General features: G+C 55.8%; 1 protein-coding gene across 1 annotated transcript in view; it reads right to left on the reverse strand.

Moving 5' to 3' along the window:
• Positions 1–18,205, reverse strand: part of RYR1 (ryanodine receptor 1) — a 118,707-nt gene extending 100,502 nt beyond the window's left edge. The window contains exons 1-13 of the mRNA XM_040445607.1: positions 18,053–18,205; positions 12,852–12,971; positions 11,628–11,732; positions 10,465–10,539; positions 10,291–10,369; positions 9,926–10,038; positions 9,525–9,618; positions 8,392–8,485; positions 8,162–8,236; positions 7,523–7,679; positions 7,232–7,396; positions 5,201–5,322; positions 4,510–4,705 (exon numbers count right to left, since the gene is read on the reverse strand). Coding sequence (XP_040301541.1) covers positions 4,510–4,705; positions 5,201–5,322; positions 7,232–7,396; positions 7,523–7,679; positions 8,162–8,236; positions 8,392–8,485; positions 9,525–9,618; positions 9,926–10,038; positions 10,291–10,369; positions 10,465–10,539; positions 11,628–11,732; positions 12,852–12,971; positions 18,053–18,100 — 1,443 coding nt within the window. The 5' untranslated portion in view covers positions 18,101–18,205. The remainder of the gene's footprint in view (positions 1–4,509; positions 4,706–5,200; positions 5,323–7,231; positions 7,397–7,522; positions 7,680–8,161; positions 8,237–8,391; positions 8,486–9,524; positions 9,619–9,925; positions 10,039–10,290; positions 10,370–10,464; positions 10,540–11,627; positions 11,733–12,851; positions 12,972–18,052) is intronic.
• Between the last annotated feature and the right edge of the window lie 1,615 nt (positions 18,206–19,820).

Raw genomic sequence — 19,820 nt, forward strand, 5'->3', positions numbered from 1 at the left:
ACCATGGGAGTCCAGGCCCTCTCTTCCTTGCCCTTCTTGGATTTGCTAATTCATTTAACTTCAACAACCAGCAACTATGTTCCCAGATCCAACAACATTAGCTCCACGTTCCCGTTCACTCCCATCACCCTCCTCTCCTCCTCAGCTCCCCACATCCGTCCTTGTCCTCTCTGCCTTGGTTCCCAACATAATACGTCCTTATTAACGTCAGGACTGCGGCCCCTGGGTGGTTCAGTCAATTAGGCGTCCAACTTTGGTTCAGGTCATGATCCCATGGTTCGTGGGCTCAAGCCCCGCGTCCGACTCTGTGCTGACAGCTCAGAGCCTGGAGCCTACTTCGGATTCTGTGTCTCCCTCTCTCTCTGCCTCTCCCTTGCTTGTGCTCTCTCTCTCAAAATTAAAATAAACATTAAAAAAAAAAAAAACCATCAGGACTGACTGTGCTTTTCCTTCCCGAAGTTTTCTTTCCATCCTATCCACTTCCAAGCATCCCACTCTGGGTCCTAACTGGCTCAGTTTACTCTCCGCACCAACCACCCAAGAGATTTTTTTTTTTTTCATTTTACATTTTAAACTTTGTCTTCTCTTATTGTGAATTATAACAGGCATACAGAAAAGCACATACAATAATACATACAGTCAGTTCTTGTTATTCGCGGTAGTTAGGTTCTATAAAGTCACCATGAACATGGAGTTAGCAAATCCTGAACCACTCACTTCTCCCGGGGAAAACACAGGGAGTTGCTCTGAGTCACGTTTTCGTCAATCAATACATAATCTTGGCACATATGTGTGTCCGTTTAAAGACACTGATTTAATATATATTGTTGATGCATTAACATTAAATTCACGGCCAACAGCACTCTAACTCCTCCTAAATGAAGCATATTCCCCCCCCTTATTTTCTCCATAAGGCCCACTACAGCCTCTTGCCCTCGAGAGCACTAGACAGAACGTTAGCGCTACACTCGGGGGCCACTTTAAACAGCGAACTCAACAAAAAAACACCAGCGTGTGGAAAATGTGGCACTAAATATACTATGAAAAGGACACCTGTTTACAGGCCGAGTGCCAAAACAAGAAGGCGCAGCATCACCCTGTTGTTTAGCCTCAGCCGGGAACATGAGGGCCACCGACACAAATTTTTTTGCCACTCCGCACATGTTCACGAATGACCACGAAGATGCTGCAAGTATTGATGTGAGGGTCACAAATAGATTTTAGAGGGGCGCCTGGGTGGCGCAGTCGGTTGAGTGTCCGACTTCAACCAGGTCACGATCTCGCGGTCCGTGAGTTCGAGCCCCGCGTCGGGCTCTGGGCTGATGGCTCAGAGCCTGGAGCCTGTTTCCGATTCTGTGTCTCCCTCTCTCTCTGCCCCTCCCCCGTTCATGCTCTGTCTCTCTCTGTCCCAAAAATAAATAAACGTTGAAAAAAAAAATTTTAAAAAAATAGATTTTAGCAAGCAGGCAAATTTGCAAAGGCAGATCTGTGCACACCAAAGATCAAACGTGTATGGCTCAACAGATACAAAGAACACCTGGGCAACCGGGACCCAAGCCCGGAAAGAGAACACCGCCAGCCACGCAGAAGTCGCCTGGATGCCCCTCCTGACCACACAAACCTCTCTGCTAGGAATAACCGCTGTCCTGGCTTTTGTAGAAATCCTCTCCTTGCTTTTCTATTTTTGCCGCCTATGTATGCATCAGTAAACAGTCTAATTGAGTTTTGCCTGTTTTTGAACTTGGCATACACAATAAGTATTCTTCTGGACATGGAGTCTTTTGCTGGGTGTTATATTTTAAGTTCAAGAGCACCGTTTCACGTGTCTGTAGTCCCTTCATTTTCGTTGTGGAGTAGTACCTATATCCGCTGTGTGTGTGAACACGCAACATTTGCGGATCCATGCTGGTGGTGGACATTTGGGCTGTTTCTAGCTTTTGGCCATTACCTATAGTGCTACTGTGACAATCACTGTGTCTCTATGCTGGGGGCCCCTATCACTAGTAAGAGAGGCAGCACACGGGGGTAGAGGGCGGTTGGAGTCACACAGAGTGGCTGCGTCATTAACTAGTTGTGATTTTAGGGAACCTATCCCTCTTGTGGCTCCCAAAGTGAAAGTCCTCACCCAGAGCCTGGCCTTCGTCACCCCTCTGCCCTCATCTCCTCCCACTCTGCCCCTAGCTCACCCTGTCCCAGTCGCCCTGGCCTCCTCATGGTTCTAGAACCTGCCAAGCACACTCCCTGTGCACTTGCTCTCCCCTTTGTCTCCTCTCTGTCCCTCCCCCAGGTGTACATGTGGCTGCCTCTCTTCACTCAGGTCCCCTCCCTGACCAGTCTATTTTATTTATTTTTTATTTTTTTAAAGTTTATTTATTCTGGGGGCGCCTGGGTGGCGCAGTCGGTTGGGCGTCCGACTTCAGCCAGGTCACGATCTCGCGGTCCGTGAGTTCGAGCCCCGCGTCGGGCTCTGGGCTGATGGCTCAGAGCCTGGAGCCTGTTTCTGATTCTGTGTCTCCCTCTCTCTCTGCCCCTCGCCCGTTCATGCTCTGTCTCTCTCTGTCCCAAAAATAAATAAACGTTGAAAAAAAAATTAAAAAAAAAAAAAGTTTATTTATTCTGAGAGAGACAGCGACAGCACAAGTGGGGGAGAGACAGAGAGAAAAAGACAGAGAATCCCAAGCAGGCTCTGCCCTGGCAGTGAAGAGCTGGACGCAGGACTCGAACCCACGAAATCGTGAGATGGTGACCTGAACTGAAACCAAGAGTCAGGCGCTCAACCCACTGAGCCATCCAGGTGCCCCTGTTTTACTTTTCTTTTAAGTTTATTTATTTATTTTGAGAGAGCACGCGTGAGCAGGGGAGGGGCAGAGAAAGAAGGAGAGCGAGCATCCCAAGCAGACTCCACACTTGGTGCTCAGTGCTAGGCTCAATCCCACGATCCTGAGATTGTGACCTAAGCGGAAATCAAGAGTTTGGACGCTCAACCGACTGAGCCACCCAGGCGCCCACTGATCACTCTGTTTTAAGGATTTAAAAAATTTTTTTAAGTTTATTTATTTTTGAGAGCAGGACAGAGAGAGCGAGCAAGGGAGGGGCAGAGAGAGAAGGAGAGAGAATCTCAAGCAGGCTCTGCACTGTCAGCACGGAGTCTGAGGTGGGGCTCAAACCCACAAACTGTGAGATCATGACCTGAGCCAAGACGAATAGTTGGATGCTTAACCAGCTGAGCCACCCAGGCACCCCAAGACCACTCTATTTTAAGTTGCAACAACCCCAGCACTCCCTACTTCCCTCCTTTATTTTTTTCTCAGTACTTATCATCTTATATACCATGTAATTTTCTTATTTTATTGATCATCATCTATCCTCCCCACATGTCAGTTCCAGAAAGACAGAGATTTTTGTCTGTTTTGTTGACAGCTGTATCCCTTGGCATATTTGTTGGGGAGATAGGTGGCTGTTATTTAATCTCTCTGAGCTTCTGTGGTCCATCTGTAATATGAGAATTACAACCCCCATAGGGTTATCAGGAGGATGTCATGTATATAGCACCCTTAGCACACAATAATGGCCAAATTCAAAGTAATAATAACCACTAACACCTATATATCATCTGCTACGTGCTGGCACGGTTCTAAACGTTTGGCCTATATTAATTCCACTCCACAAATAAGTTTCGTTATTGTTACTATTATCACTTTTGGATCAGATTGGGGAGTCCCTGGAGAGGAGGAGGGTCAGTTGTTAGCCTTTAAACGAACATGCTCCCCTATCACCCGGTGGGGACATCAGACCCCCGGGCCTTTGTCCAGTCCCCTCCTCCCACCCCGTGCGGTCCCCCTCACTCTGACCCCCTGCTGGGCGGAGCCCGCTCCACATCTTTTCCCTTCTTGCTCTCAGAACACACGGACCCCCCAGCTCCTGACTCCAGCAGAGGACCCTCCCTGACGCCCCAAAACCCACCTCTGGCCCTGCCCCTCCTCCCATGCCCCACTCTGGTTCAGTCCTCCCAACTGCGGGCCGAGCCCCCACAGACACCATTCCCCACCCCCCCGGACTCCTGAGTCCCGCAGCCGCATCCTCAGACTTCTTCCCAGGCCTGGCCGCTTCTACAGGCTCCGCCTCGGCACAGACCTGCGCTTAGGCCCCGCCCCACTCCGGGGTAAGGGAACAGGCCTGCCCCACCCGCGTCGCTCCGGTCGCAACTCGCTCCCACCCGCACCGCCCCTGCTCTGACAAACGCCCTGCCTTTCCCCCAAGGCCCCGCCCACCACCCCAAATTCTCCTCAAGGCCCGCCCCCTCACTTGTTCCCCGAAGGTCTGCGGCCCCGCCCCGTTTATACAGGCGCCGCCGGCTCTGAAACCACTACAGACGCCTTCAGGTCCCTCAGGCTCCGCCCCGCCCCGCGCCGCGGCCCCGCCCCGCCCCAACATCGCTGCGGCCCCACCCCTCCCTCAGGCTCCGCCCCCGCGTCCACAGGCCCCGCCCCGCCCTCGCCACGGCCCCACCTCCTCCTGGAAGAGGCTCTGGCGGTTGCGCAGGCTGCGCAGCTTGCTCTGCTTCTCCTCGTGCTGCAGCTCCTCGGAGGGCGGCTCGAAGTAGCCGATGAGGTCCTGCAGGCTCAGGATGACACCCTCGATGGGCAGCGCTGTGCCAGCTGGCGGCCCCGAGCCCCGCGGCTTCCCGCTGAAGCTGTCCAGGCCCCTGTGGGGACGGCGCACCTGTCAGCCAGGAGCCCCGAGCGCTATCATTGAGGCGCTCGCGAGTCCTACCCCCTGCCCCCAAAGGACTCTTACAGACACACCTATTCTACAGAGGGGGAGACTGAGACTCGGAGACAGACAGACATTGGCCTGAGGCCACACAGTGGCCAGCGACAGAGCTAGGACTGGGACTCACTCCTGTGTAAGCACAGGGGGGGTGGGTGGAAGCAGGTGTCAGGGCTGGGGAGGTCCAGGATCAAGGATCTGGGTGTGAGGGGCGATCAGGGATGTGAAGTCAAAATCATGGTTGTCAAGGTCAGATTAGGGGTCAAGTGTACAGAAGTCAGAGGTTTAGAGGTTAGGGATCCTGTGTATGTTAGGGGTGTGGAAGTCAGAGGTGGGATTAGAGGGGTCAGGTGTATGACCACGGGGAGCCTGGGGGTCAAGGCGTGGCCCCGCAGGGGGCGGGGGGGGGCAGAGTGGGCAGGTGGCTCACTTGACGAACTGGTTGTACAGGCCAGCGGTGCTGTAAATCATGCGGGCAGCCTGGGACTCCTCCTGCTGGCAGCGAGTCAGTGACAAGGCGTCGTCCATATGGCCTTCCTGGTGCAGTATGGCCTGGCAGCGGGGGGGGGGGCCCCCCCAGAGAGGTCAGGAGTGGGCCCAGCACCAAAGACGGATCATCTGCCCCCAGATCTCCATCCAGATTCTAGCCCCAAAGCTGCCCCCATCCTCCACTGAATCTCTCTGCCAGACACCCCCTTCTGTCCCTCTTCATCTGACTCTTATTCTCTGTGTCCCCCCGGCCCCGCCCCCCCGTCTCCCCTCTGCCTCTGGCTCCATCTCCCTGCCCCCCTTTGTTCCTGTCTTTGTCTCTCTCCCTACGTCTCACATCGCTACCCCATGCTTTGTCTCTTTCTCCCTGTCTTTCCCACTCTGTCTGTATCTCCATCTCTCTCTGCCTTCTGTCTCTCTCCGCCTTTGATTCTGTGTTTGTGTCTCCCTCTCTGACTGTCCTGTCTATCTGTCTGTCTCCAGGCCAGACCCTTTCCACCTGTGTCTACTGCTGACTTAACACCCTCCCACCAGAAAGGTGTAATGACACCCTCACTTAACATGTCCCAGGCTGAATGCCTGAAAGCTTCTCTGTAAGATGAGACCATCTTCCAGCTTTCTCCTGAGCTGACCTCCGAGCACCTTGTCCAGTCCTGTGGCTGTAAATACCACCCACCGCTGACGGCTCCCACTACCTCCCTCGGACCAGGCCCATTTCTATATCCTCTGCTCAGGTATCCAACTACAAGCTTCGTTTTTTTGAAACGAGCATCTCCCTAGTCTTCCCAGGCATTCACTCTTTATCGAGGGGCTCTGTTCTACACACTGGACCCCTGTCATCCTGAGCTGCTGACGCTTGGCTGTCCCTGACTCAGTTAATGGCATTTCCATCCTTCCAGTGGCTCAGGGCAAAAATCATGGCATCATCCTCGACCCCTGCCCCTCTCACCTCGAGATCCAGTCTGTCAGGAAATTCTGTTGGCTCCGCCCTCAAGCTACAAACATAATCTGCCACCTTCCCCACCCTGGTCCTGTCCACTGTTTTCTCCCACCTGACCATGGCAGCAGTCGCCTCCCTGGGCTCCCTACTCCAACTCTGGGCCTCACCCCAAACTCATCTATTCCCACGAGCAGCTAAGGAACCTGAGTCAGGTCACCGCCCTGGCCTGCTCAAAACTCTACTGGGGTTCCATCTCACTAGGAGTAAAAGGTGGGACCCTCCCCATGGCCCACAAGGCCCCACATGATCTGCTCCCATCTCCTCTCTGTCCTTATCTTCCAAGACTTGTCCCTCAATCACTGCGCTCCAGCCAAACTGGATCTTCTTTCTGTTATTGCAACAAATCAACCTCATTCCAACCTCAGGGCCTTTGCACATGCCATGCCCTCCGCCCAGAGTAGCTTTTCCAATCTTCAGCTGGAAAGCTATGTACTTCATTACAGGTGGTTTATTTACCATGTCTGAGTCTGGGAGGGCAGGAGACAGATCTGTATATCTCATCTATTTTTCCACACGCACATCTAGAACAACTGGGGCACTCCATAATTTGCCGAATGTTATTCTTGGTCTGTTTGTCACTGTCTTTGTCTCTTTTTGTCTTTTCCATCTCTGCTTCTCTGTCTCTTTCTCTGTTTTTCCATCTCCATGTCTTTTTGTCTCTGCTTTTCTCTGTCTCTATGTTTCTCTCTCCCTCTCTCTCTTTCCCTGTCCTTCTCCCTTTCTCCCTCTCCCTCTCTCTCCTTCTCCCTCACTCTATTCATTCTTTCCACCCCATTTCTCCTCTCCCTCCCTCTCTCCCCCCTGTATATCTATCCCTCTTTCTTTTTCCTCTCTCAATCTCAGTTTGTCTTTGAGTCCCCATCTTTCTCTCAGTCCTACCCTCAAACTCCTGAAGGCTCAAGCATGATCACCCCTCGGTCTCCTTCCTGCCCCTGCCGGCACCCCCGCCCCTTCCCCTCGCCAGGCACCCACCTTCTTCTTGAGCACGCCAAGCCTCAGGGCCTTGGGGTCCGGGGCCGCATAGGTGAGCCACAGGCCTGAGGCCACATGCTGCACAAAGCACAGTGACTCCCCATACTTAATCTCAGGGGGACCCATGCCATCCACATCCCTCTTGGGGGCCGTATCCAGCTTCTCCTGCAGGGGTAGGGGACAGAGGTCAGCCTCCTCTGCCTGCGCATTTAATCAGGGAGAGACTGCAGAATGGAGGCTGGGGCCGGATTTGGGGCCCCAAGTGAGGGAGGGCACCCTGACCCCACCGACCTTGGAGATGCGGAAGCAGAAGGAGGTGGCCTTGGTGTGGGCCTTGCTGGCATCGACCACCATCAGGCCCTGGTCCTCGGTGAGCGCCAGGTACCGCCCAGTGGTAACATGCCGGATACGAAGAGGCTGGCCCCAGCGGAGGTGGCTCCCACTCCAGCTGCAAAGGGTGAGGGTGCCGGGGGGTCAGAGGATCCCCCAGTCCTCCCATGGACACCACAGTCTTGGTCCAAACCTCATCAAGCCTCCAGCCTTCTTCCAGGGGGGCCCAAACCTTCCTTGGGGCCCTCAAATCTTTCTTAGGAACCCCTAGCCCTCCTTTGGGAACCCCAGTCCTATCTCAGGCCCTCACAACTTCCTCAGGGCTCCCCAGTGCTCCCAGTTTCCCCAGACCCACCACTTTCTCTCCCTCTACTCCCCACACTTTTACTCGGGAGCCCCAATCTCTCCTCAGGAATGCCCACCCTCCCCTAGGTCCTTTTCCTCCAGGACTCTGGGACCCTGAAGACCTTCATCACCTTCTGGGGCCCCCCAGATTTCCCCTCAAAATCCTCCAGTTTCTTTCTCAGATCTTCCTTCAAGACCCTCTCTCCCCTGCCAGGCCCCCCAGGAGCTCTTAGCCCCAGCCCCAGCCCCTCCCACCTGATTCTCAGTGGCTCCAGTCTCCAGAGGGAGCGGGCGTGGGTACACACAGATCCCCCCTCGTAGTGGACGAGTCTGGGGACACGGGAGAGAGTGAGGTCAGGGGTTCAGTCGCCCTCCTCCCAGAATGTGATCCCCAACCCCACCCATAGGGTCCGGGCGCCCCAAGCCTGCTTTTACCCTTCCCCTCCTGCCCCAACACCCCAGGGCCTCTTGTCTCCAACCCAGACCTGCGCTGGTCCTCGCTGTCAGCGGGGGAAATGGTAAGACACTCATCCATGTGTCCATGAAAGAGGCGAAGGACGTGGCCTCCGGTCACATAGCCTGGAAAGGAGCAAGGGAAAGTGATCATTGTAGGGCTGGAGCCCTGGACAGGCCTGGGAGCCAAAGTGGAGTTCAGGGGTCCTGCTTCTCCCCTGTGGGAGGTTGGGGATCTGAGTTTTAGGATCTAAAGTGGCAGTCTGAGATTTGGGCTAAGTTTGAGGCCTGAAGCAGGGGTATGAGATTTGGGGTCCGAGGTGGGGAATCTAAGTTTGGGGGTCTGGGTATACAGGGCTGAGGTTGGGGGGGGGGAATGTGGGTCTGAGTTTGGATTTCTGAGGTTGGGGGTCAGAGGTTTAAGTCTAACGTTTCCGGATATTGGGCTCTGAGTGTCAGGTCTTGATTTGGGGTCTGGGTTTAGAGGTTTTATGGTTGGGTCTGAGGTTGGGGTCTGAACTCTGAAGGTTGATTTTGGAGTTCTGAGGTTCGGGGTCTGAAGTTATCGTTGACAGTTTTGAAGTCTGAGTTGGAGAAGCTTCAGAGTTAGAAGTTGCTGGGTTTGACATTAAGGCCTGAGTTTCAGGATCTGTGGTTTGAGTCTCAGCTTGGGTGTGGGGTTTGGGTGTTAAGAGCTGGGGTCAAAGTTTTGGGGTCATGCTTTGGGATCTTAGCATGGGAAGAATTTGGAAGATGATTTTAGATGTCTGAGGTTAAAGTTTGGAGATCTGAGGTCAGTTGGCTGAGATTTGGGGTCGGAATTAGAGGTCTTGACTTGGATATCTGAGTTTGAATGTGGGGGTCTGGGTGTGGGGAGCTGAGGTCTCCGTCTGTATTTGCCATCTAAGGCTTGTGGATCTGAGGGCTAAGTTCCAAATGCGGTGCTCTAAGCTTTGGATCTGAGTTTAAGGGTCTGCCCTCCAGGACCTTGAGTGGGGCATGTGAGTTTTGGAGTCTAGATTTGGGTGTCTGATACTGAGTGTGGGGTTTAGAGTCTGAGCTCCAGGGTTCTGGATTTGGGGTCAGTATGGACATGTTTGAGGGGCAAGGTGGGAGGTCTGTTCTGGGGGTCTCCGTTTAGGGACAGGAGGTCTGGGACCCTCACCCTCTTCGCAGCCGGAGCAGATGGGGTTCATGTTCCACAGTGTCTGCATGAAGGAGGCATCCACCTGGAGCTCCCCGCTGGCCGTTGACAGGTGCTGGGGGCGGCCGGGAGGTGGCGGTCAGAGACGGTGGGTGAGAATAGTCCGGAGTCAGAGGCCGGAAACCAAAGGTGGAAGCCGGCAGACAGGGGACAGAAAATCAGAGATCATAGATCGGAAAACCAAGATCAAACTGGGCAGCGGGGCCCGAAGACCAGAAATGGATATCAGGTCGGGAAACCAGGAATCAGGCGTCCGACCACTGGGGCCAGAGAGCTGGCAAATCAGTGACCGGGAGACGGGGGACCCCGTGCGCCCCCAGCCCTGGGCAGTAGTAGCTATGCCGGGGGGCGGGATTGCTCACCAGGTAGCGCTCTGAGGAGACGCTGACGAGGATGAGGTCGTCCCCAACGCGGACCTTCTCTCCTTCCGACCTCTGCTTGGAGGCCGGGTGCGCTGTCCACCAACAGGCCTCCCCTAGGGAGGGGGCAGGGCTGTCAGGATGAGGACCACCCAGAATGCCCTTCCCCGAGGGGTCCCCAGCCCTCGGCCCCCAATTCTCTTATCACGACCACCCCCTCTCTGCCTCCCGCCCTCACACTCTCTGCCTCGGGTCCCCCCACGCTGGTCCCCCCTCGCCGCCCCCGTCCCTGCCCCCGCCGGGCCTTCCCCACCGCGGCCCCTGGCCGCAGCGCCCCCGTCGCCGCCCTCCCCGCTCCAGCCCCACACCTGTGGCATCTTCCTGGAGTCCCACGTCGAAGGCCAGCTTGTCAGTCATGGAGCGCGAGGTGGTAAGACAGCTCAGGTACTAGGATCGCAGAGGGGAGTCAGCCTCCTCCCGGCCCTCGCCCCGCCCCTGCCCTCGCCCCGCCCCCGCCCTCGCCCCCTCGCTCTCACACTCACCATGCCGCTGTGCGTGTGCCGGAGCAGGATGGCATGGCCGTACAGGAGTGTCCTGTGTCCCCCACCCTGGGACGACTGCAGGGGGGGGGGGGTGGAGAGAGGGCACAGAGTGAGACCCGCCCCCCCCCCCCCGCCCCGCCCCAGGCATCCGGCCTATCCTACGTGGCAATACGCTCCCCATAAAATACCATGCTCGCCCGGACACGAGAAAGCCTTAGCTCAGACCCTCAACAGATTCTTGGCCTCGGTTTCCCCATTCATGGAAGTAGGGGCTGTGTCTCTGAGAAGCCTGTGGGTAGGCTGTTTTCTAGTTCCCAAAGCCCACTCTGTCCTCCCTGCCTCCTTCATCCTGTTGAGCAGGCCCCAGAGTCCCTCAGGGAGGCCGAACCGCTCTTCCGGCTGGTCTCCTGAGAGTCCCCCCTAACTCATATTCCGTGGATCCTGGTCCCTTTCCCCGTAACCTGTCATAAGACAGCTGAGCGGCAGCCCATGTGCACCTGGGTAGTCCTACCAGGTGTTAAATATTTGAACATCCCCATAGGGACCCCGCCCTGCGCCGCCACACACGCCGAAGCACAAGGAGCCTGGGCCCCTCCAGGGGTGGGTACATCGGATATACACCCGGTCGCTCGATGGCGTCATGCCTCCCATCCTGGCTCTCACATGCCCATGCTCTGAGGGCGCCATGTGATGGGGCCACCTGATCACATGGCAGACCCACTCCTGGAGCGGAGAGGACCCACACTTGGGGCAGGGGGGAGGTGAGAGGAGAGGTCCCATGCGGAGAAGAGCCGGGATCAGGGGCGGAGGGGAGGATGGGAAAGAGGACAAAGGAGCAGGCGGGGGAACGGGTCGGGGGGGCGCAGAAGCCCCCACCCCCTTCCTTCCTTCCTGCCTGGCCTGTCTGGGCTCCACAGCCCCTGACAGCTGGGGTGGGGGAGACCCCCAGCCCCTGTGTGCAGGACGTGGGCCCAAGAGCAGGGCCTGGGGCCAGGAGAGGTGGAAGAGGCAGGTGACACCCAAGGCCAGACCTACCCACTTATCCAAATTGAGGGCCTGTGAGGGGCGGGGCAGAGAGAGGAAGAAGAGCAGGCGGTGAGCGACGACCCCCGTGGCTTCCCACCCAGCCCTGCCACCGCGCCCCGCCAGGCCGGGAGCCTCACCTCCACGCCAGCCTCCACCGTGTTGGCCAGCATCTCCTGCAGGGCCCGGACCGACAGAGACTGCTCCAGGACGAAGCAACAGATGGCCAGATCGGGGGGCACGTTCTGCGGTTGGGGAGGATGTGAGTGGGGGGCGCGAAGGCCCCTGAGCGCCGGTCTGAATACCCACACCCCTTGGAGACCCAGACCTGGCCCCGGTCCCCAGAGGAGCCCCTGCACCCTGCCACCCCCACGGACACCGGCAACACAGAAGACAGGCCTCCTTCCCTCAAACACCTAAACCCTAGCCGAGCCTCATGGAAGCTTCCCACCCCCCACCTATCCCAAAACGAGCCTCAGCCTTCTCTCAGACACGCTGCACCTGTTCCAACGCCACGGGACATGCCGCCCCCTGCAGATAACCCGAATTTCTGCGATCCCAAAGGAGCTCCCCGCCCCCCCCCCGCCCCCGCCGTCTCCTGCTGTCACCAGCAGACGCTCCCAACTCCTGCCTTCTCCCTCACATGCCCGTGAACCCTGCTTCCAAATCACATCCAACCTTTCTCCTCCCTCCCCAGTCTCCCACCCAATCCCCTGACTCCCAGACACCCTCCCCTTTGGACCCAAGACTCTCTAACCCACTCAGACCCTTGGCCTCCTCTGAGGCCAAGACGTGATCTGACTCCACGTCCCTTCCCTCTCCCAGTCCCTGCCCTCACCCCCCAGGTCACCTCTTCTCTCAGACCCTGAGTCCACCTTGCCCTCAGACCCAGGCTCCCTCCAGTCTCAGCCTCTAACGCCCTTCCCACTCGGCCCCCCAGTCCCCTGCTAGTGTCCCCCAGCCCTCCAGGGCCTTTGGCTTTGGATCCAAGGCCCTCTGCCCCCTTAGACACCTGCCTCCTGAGACTCCCGAGCCCCTGCTTCTCCACCCCTACCTGCCTCAGACCTCTGGCCCTCTTTCCTTTTCACCCCCCTCCCCATTTTCTCTCTCATCAGCAGCCACCTTCAGATCCCCTCTTCCTTGAACTCAGGGCCCTCCATGCCCCCAGCCACCCTCCCTCTTCCCTCAGGTCCCCTGCTCTCCCTCCTCAGACCTCCCCTCCCGCCTGCCTGGAAGCTTCAGCCCCTTTTCCCTCCCAGCCCCTCTCCGTTTTCTCTCCTAGCAGCACCCTCTCTTCAGACCCACACCCCTCTTCTTTGGACCCTGGCCTCTGCCCCCACAGACCCCCACACTCCCACACACACCTGGGCATTGCTGGTGGGCTCCAGGAAGCAGAGGCGGTTGCCAAAGCCCTCGGCCGCCAGGCAGAGCTTGAGCTGTTCCTTGAGCACCGTGGCGCTGCATTGCAGGACCACTTCGTCATCCTGCGGGCAGAGCTCGGGGTCAGGGCCCCGCGGACACCGCGCCATCACCCCGCCCCTCTCCTCACGGGACAGGTGGCGACTGATAACACCCACCTCACAAGTCATCACACAGGAGCCTGTGCCCAGGGCTCCACACACTTCTCACGCCCCACAAGACAGGCACGAGTGTCATCCCTATTTTAAAATGGGGAAACTGAGGCTCAAGGAGGGGGCACAGCTTTCCAAGGCCACATGGCTGATAAGGGGATGGGCTGGGATTTGAACCCCAGTCCAGCTGGCTCCAGTAGGGCCCCCAAGGTGAGCCACTGGGGGTGGAAACTATAAGCACCCCAAGTTCAATGGCTTTTAAGCTCAGCCTTCTCTAATTTCTCTTTGTGTATTGTTTCAGTAATGGCTATCATGTAAGGAGTGCTTTCTTGTCTTTCCCTTTTTTAAATTTTATTTTAGAGAGAGCAGAGAGAGAGAGAGAGAGGGAGAGAGAATCCCGAGCAGGCTCCAAGCTCAGTGCGGAGCCCCACACGGGGCTCGATCCTACGACCCTGGGATCACGCCCTGAGCCGCCATCAAGAGTTGGATGCTCGGGGCGCCTGGGTGGCGCAGTCGGTTGAGCGTCCGACTTCAACCAGGTCACGATCTCGCGGTCCGTGAGTTCGAGCCCCGCGTCGGGCTCTGGGCTGATGGCTCAGAGCCTGGAGCCTGTTTCCGATTCTGTGTCTCCCTCTCTCTCTGCCCCTCCCCCGTTCATGCTCTGTCTCTCTCTGTCCCAAAAATAAATAAACGTTGAAAAAAAAAATTAAAAAAAAAAAAAAAAAAGAGTTGGACGCTCAACTGACTGAGCCACCGAGGCGCCCCCGAGGAGTTCTTCCTAAGGGTATGTGAATGCAGCTCCAGAGCCCAGACTGGATCCAGGGTGGGCGGGGACATGCCGCAATGGACCCGATGTCATCTCCGGTAAACGCCGAGGTAGGACGGCGACAGATAATGGCATCAGAGCAATGCTGCACTTCCTGACGTTGATAACCGTGCTGCGGTTTCGTACGACTGCCCTTGCTTCTTCGGAAACAGACACTGAAGTACTTTAGGAGTGAAGGGTGCCGCGTCCGCAACTTATCCCCAAAGAGTTGAGGGGGAAAGTGAAGTGGAGACCGAGAGAGGGAGGGGGAGAGATAAATCAAGGGTGCCAAATCTTAACCTGTGGGGGAAATGACTTCAGGCCACGTGGGGGTTCTTTGAAGTAACCTTGCAGCTTTTCTCGAAGTTTGAGGTGCTTTCGAGATTATAAACTGAAGCTGTAAGTAAATTAAAGCGTTTTCGAGGGGCTGGGTCCCCTTCCAAGAACTTAACACATATGAACTCATTGCGGAATCCCCACGGCGACCCTCGGAGGTGACCAGAACGGAAACCCGTGGAAACTGGGACCCAGAGGCCACACTGCTGTCACACAGCATAGCTGGGATTTGATCCCAGCTCTCTGTGTCACACTCTTAGAACACTAGGCCACCTCTTCACGTGTTAGTAAAGTTGCCCGTATCTACACTTAGCACTGATATCAATGTACGCGGAGGAGTGGCCGACGCTTTTCCGACAGTCGAGAATGATACAGACTCCGGCTCTTCACCGCTGAGTCAGGCAACGGTTGTTTCCTTTTACAGCCGAGGAAACGGGTTCCAGGGTGTTAGGCGTCCCGCCCGAGGCCACAAGGCCTCCAGCCCTTCCATCCGGCATCTCACACAAACGTGCCCCAGTCCTGGGCTTCGAAGCACACGCACAGCCCTCCGTCTGCCCTCAGCCGGGAAGGAAGGAGACGTTTGATGTGTCGGCAGGAGGCCCCATAACTGCTCTGCCCTTTAGTCTCCAACCCCCACATCCTGGCACGCGCTGGGCGCTCGCGTGTGCACAGGGACATAGAGCTTGCACTTATTAAACACTTACTGTCTGCGAGGCCTTACGCTCTGACCTTTTACATTCCTTTGACAGACGTTCATTAAACATCCGCTCTTACCAGGCACTGATCTAGACTGGACACAGAACAGCGAATGAAGCAGACAAAGTCCCTGTCCTCACAGAGCTGACATCCGTGTGGGGGAGAGGCAATAAACAAGTGAATAATTTGAATGTCAGTGATAAGTGTTATGGAAAAGAAATAACCCAGGGTGATGTAGGAGAGTGGCTTTGGGGGTAGGGGTGTGTGACACCAGTGAGGGGGTGAAGTGACAGCCTCTCCAAGGAGGTGACATTTGAGCTGAGCCTGGTCCAAATAACAAGAAGAAATCAGGCCTGCTCATCTCTGGGGGAAGAACGTTCCAGGAAGAGGCGGCAGCCTGTGCAAAAGGCCTGTGGCTGGAGGGCGCTGAGGGCGCTGAGGAATAGAAAGGGAGACGGGATGGCGGCGGCGGCAGCACCGGCAGCACGAGCAAGGAAGCGGGAGGAGATGAGCTCGGAGACATTTTGCATGGATCCCTTGAGTCCTTATGGTACCTATTTTCATCCCCACTTTCCGGATTAGGAAACTGAGGCTCAGAGAGAAACATTAAAATCGCTTGCCCGAAGTTAGGAAGCAGGCCAATGGCAAAGCCAGCATGTAACCCAGAGACTGGAAGCCTAGTCAGTACACCAAGATTCTCTAACTCTCTCCTGCAGCAGAATGAAGGAAGGTGGCCTGGTTACAAACGCAGCTTCCTGCCTGCCTTAGTTTCCCGCCCGACACTAAGAGCATGATTCTGTGGATCTGGGGTGGACGGGGAACAGGGACCATTACCAGCCCTCAGCAGGCTCTGACGTGGGCCGTGCTTTGAGACACCCCAGCCTCGCACGGCTAGAGGTCGCCACCCACGAAGGGGAAATAAAATCATTTTGGGGGCCGTGCCCCCGTGCTTAAAAGGTGAAATAAAGCGGAGCAACAACAGCACATAGCAACATGCCCTGCGGCTCCAAGGGCTACCTACATTTTAGGAAACTCGTCCCAGTTAAAAATAGGTGTGTGTGAATTCACCCCATTTGTCCCTAATAGCACGAATTAGAGGCAACCCAAATGTCCATCGGCAGGTAAACCGATAGACAAATTGTGGCAGAGCCACACAGCGCGACGCCACTCCGCAACAAAGAGAAACGAGCTCTCGATGTGCGCCACATGGACAAATGTCAAAAATGCGCTGGGCAAAAGCAGCAGAGGCAAAGGAGCATATATTGTATATGATAGCCTAGAAGTGACGAATGGAAAAGAGGGAACTTTCCGGGGTGAAGGAAAGGTTCTGTGTCTCGATTATGACGGTGGTTACATGGGTGTGTAAAGTTTGTCGAAACTCACTGAATTGGGACGCCTAAAATGGGCACAATTTATTGGTATCGATTATACCTCGGTGAAGTTGGATTTTTAAAATATGTGTGCATCTGCACATAGTAGGTGACAATATAAAATGTATTTCTGACTGGTGGGATGTGGTCCAGAGCGTTTGAGGGAAAAGCCACGTGATCTCAGTAAAGTTCACGAAAAAGGACCTAGTCTGGGGACAAGAGATGCCGGGGCCAGACCTCCAGAACCCAGCACAGGCTAACCTGGCAAGTCTGAGCTCAGTTCTCTTCTTGGGAAAGCAGGAAGGCGGGCTCCCAGAGGCACCCAGAGATGACACTTCCTGGCCTTGACCTTGGGCAAGTGATTCTACCACTCAGGCCTTGGTTTCCCTCAAATCTCCCAGCGAGATAAAGATAGGGCCCTACCTCAGAAGATAGGGCAGCCGAGGATATAATTAGATATCTCAGGAGGCCGAGGCCCTGGGCATGGGACCTGACGCAGAGTGGCTGCTTAAGGGCTCATGGCCATGGCTATGGTCTTATTAGGACCAGGGAGGAGGGGCGAGCCCAACCCATGGTGTCTGCTAAGGGGCTGGAGCTGGGGCAAGAGTCTAGGGTGAAGCTAGGCCTCCTCCCGTGGCCGAATGTCCAGCTGTCCCTATCCTTCACTACCAACCCCAGCTGTCCGGTCCTCCCTCCCAGGAAACCGGACCCAGCTCATCAGGGTCCTATTCTGGGGCCTGGAATGCTGTGTCAGCATTTCCCAGGGCCTGGGAGGAGGAGGAGGAGGAGAGGGGCTAGTGCAGGGTCAGCAGACCTGGCCCAGAAGAGAGAACATCATCCCCCCCACCATACTCACAGCCCCACACCCAGCTGAGCCACCGGGAGGGAGAAGTGGAAAGGACTCTGAGATAGACAGGCCCTCCCCCCTATCCTCTCCCTGTCCCCTGCCCAGTCCCCAGAAAAGCCAGCTATTCTGGGAGGGACACCTGTTGTTCCAATTCCCATCCCTGCCCCCCAGCCGGGGATCAGAGATGACAGGAGAGACAGAGCTAGAGAGGCAGAATGAAACGCAGAGAGCCTAAAGCTAAAGAACAAAGAGACAGAGACAGCGAGAGACAGGAAGGCAGAGATGGAGAGACAGAGACACAGAGACAACCCAAAGAGATGAATAGGGAGAGACACTACCCAGAGACCATTAGCAGCCATATTTGGCCCTCCTACCAAAAGGGAGGAGGGAAGAAAGACCTGGAACCCAAGGGAACCCCAGGAGACCCTCAAGGGCTGGGAGTTCAAAGGAATTAGATGCCCCAGCCCACCCCAGCCCCCTTCCCTAGAATTTAAATTAGGTCAGAGTCTACAGCAAGAAGAGAATTAGGCCTAGATGGGGGGGGGGGGGGAGGGGCAGGGCAGGGGAACAGCTAAATTAAGCTCAGGAATTAGAACCACCTTCCCCAAGTGCTGGCTTCCAGGGTGGTGGTGGGGGGGGGTTGCCTCAGCGGCCCCTCTTCTCTGGGACAAATAGCTAATGTCAGAAGAGAGGATGGCCGAAGATCCCCCTCCCCATTCTGCAGTCCCAAATTCTTCTAATTCTCTATGGTGAGAAAGGTGAGCAAGACTGAGGGGCAAAAAAAAGGAGAAAGACAGCGTGACAGTCACCCAAGGGACAGAGGAATAGATCGCGAGACTCAGAGACTACGAGCAATCAGGACAGAGACACCCGGAGACAAAGAGACACTCAGAGGGACCGGAGAGATGACCCCAGAGACCCCTAGCACAGAGATACTCACCGTCCGCAGAAACTGGACCTCATCCTCGCCCTCTCCTCCGTCACCCATGATGTCGAGGCCCGAGGGGCGCGGGCTGAGATCGGGGAATAGGAAGAGGGGGCCGCAGGCTGGGCGGGTGGGCTGGGGGTGGGCTGGGGTCGGAGACCTCTGGGGCACCCGCGAGGTAGATGGAACTGCGAGGAGGACTCGCGTGCTGGACAGAGCTGGGAGGAGGTCCCCGCCCCCTCCCGGTTCCCATTGGGCCAGGACGTCCAAGGCCACGCCCCCTCACCGGAGCCCCACCCGCAGACCCAAACCTCGGCCGGAGGTACGCGTGGGTGGGGTGGGGGGTTGTAGCGGGAGAGTCTGGAAGGTAGCTGCCCTCTCTCCACCTCCCTGGTAAGGAAGATGCCGTCATTGTCCCATTTCACAGAGAGAAAACTGAGGCTCTGAGCCGGGAAGCCGCTGCTATATGTCCTACAGCGGAGCCGGTATGCACACCAGGTCTCCCGACTTTAAAAAGCACCATGCTTAAAAAAGCACTGAGCTAGACAGTCTGGATCCGAATCCCCAGTCTCGCCACTCCCTTATGTGTCCTTGGACAAGTCACATCGCAGCTCGGCGCCTCGGTTTCCCCAACTGGTAAGGAGAATATTAATAATACGGACCTCACAGGGCTTTTGTAAGGATTAAATGAGATAATGTGTTTACAGCACTTAGTACCAGTGCACAGTAAATGTTATGGAAGTGTTGCCGACATCATCATCATCGTGATAAAATCTTCTGAGGCAGGAATAATCGCCATAGGAGGTGTCTTTCGTGGGCCTGTTGTATTTCAGACCCCAAACTAAGATATTTTCACTGCATCTCGTTTGGTTCTCACACCAATCCTGCTGTCGTTCCCATCATTTAGAGGAGGAAGTCAAAATGCATGGTCCTCACCATGAATAATTTTAAGGACACGACTGGAATGAATGATGTAGCTTGCACAACAATCTTGTGAAGTCAGTAACTTGTGGTGCCCATTTTACAGATGAGACAAGCTGAGCGCAGAGAGGTGGAGCGACTTGCCCAAGGTCGCACAGAGGCCGAGCAAAGGGTCTGAACCCAGAGCTAGGGTTCTTAACCGTCCCACTTTGTTGTCTTGATAGTTGCATAAAATCTCCTGATTATAACAAAAACCCAAATCCCCAGGGTGGGGCCCAGCACCCCCAACCCACGCCACTCCCAAGTTATAACTTCCCTCCCCAGGGGCAGCCTGAGCCGCTGAGGGCCACTAGCTGGGCCATCCCTTCATGCAGCTGAGCTCCCTGGGCTTTGTAAATAGGGGAGACTTGGGGTAACCAGCTCTTTCTTGCTTCTGGCCCACCAGGGCCTGGAGGGGGCACTGGCTCCTCCCGGTCCCCACAGGTTCCGGGGAGCTCAGGTGGAGGGGCTCTGCAGCTCCCTAAAACAGGCAGCTGTGGGGCCTGGAGCCCCAGTGCAGGACATCATACCCACCTGGGCCTCCTGTCAGTCACGCACCTTTGTGGCGCTGGGCTTCAGTTTCCTCATCTGTCACTTGGGCGAATTTGGAATAGTTCCCACAACCGGGGGTCATGGGGAAGATCCCATGAGGAAACCTTTTAGGAAAAAAAAAGGGGGGGGAACCTTTTAGAGCCTATGACATAGTAACTTACTGATACAGGTAACTTATTGATAATACTAAAATTATTGTTAACATGTAATGGTATCTATTAAGTTCTACAAAACAATACCTTGGGGGCACCTGGGTGGCTCAGTCAGTTGA

This window comes from Herpailurus yagouaroundi, unplaced genomic scaffold, assembly GCF_014898765.1.
Source record: "Herpailurus yagouaroundi ecotype Mexico unplaced genomic scaffold, PumYag 194, whole genome shotgun sequence".
Classification (NCBI taxonomy): Eukaryota; Metazoa; Chordata; class Mammalia; order Carnivora; family Felidae; genus Herpailurus; species Herpailurus yagouaroundi.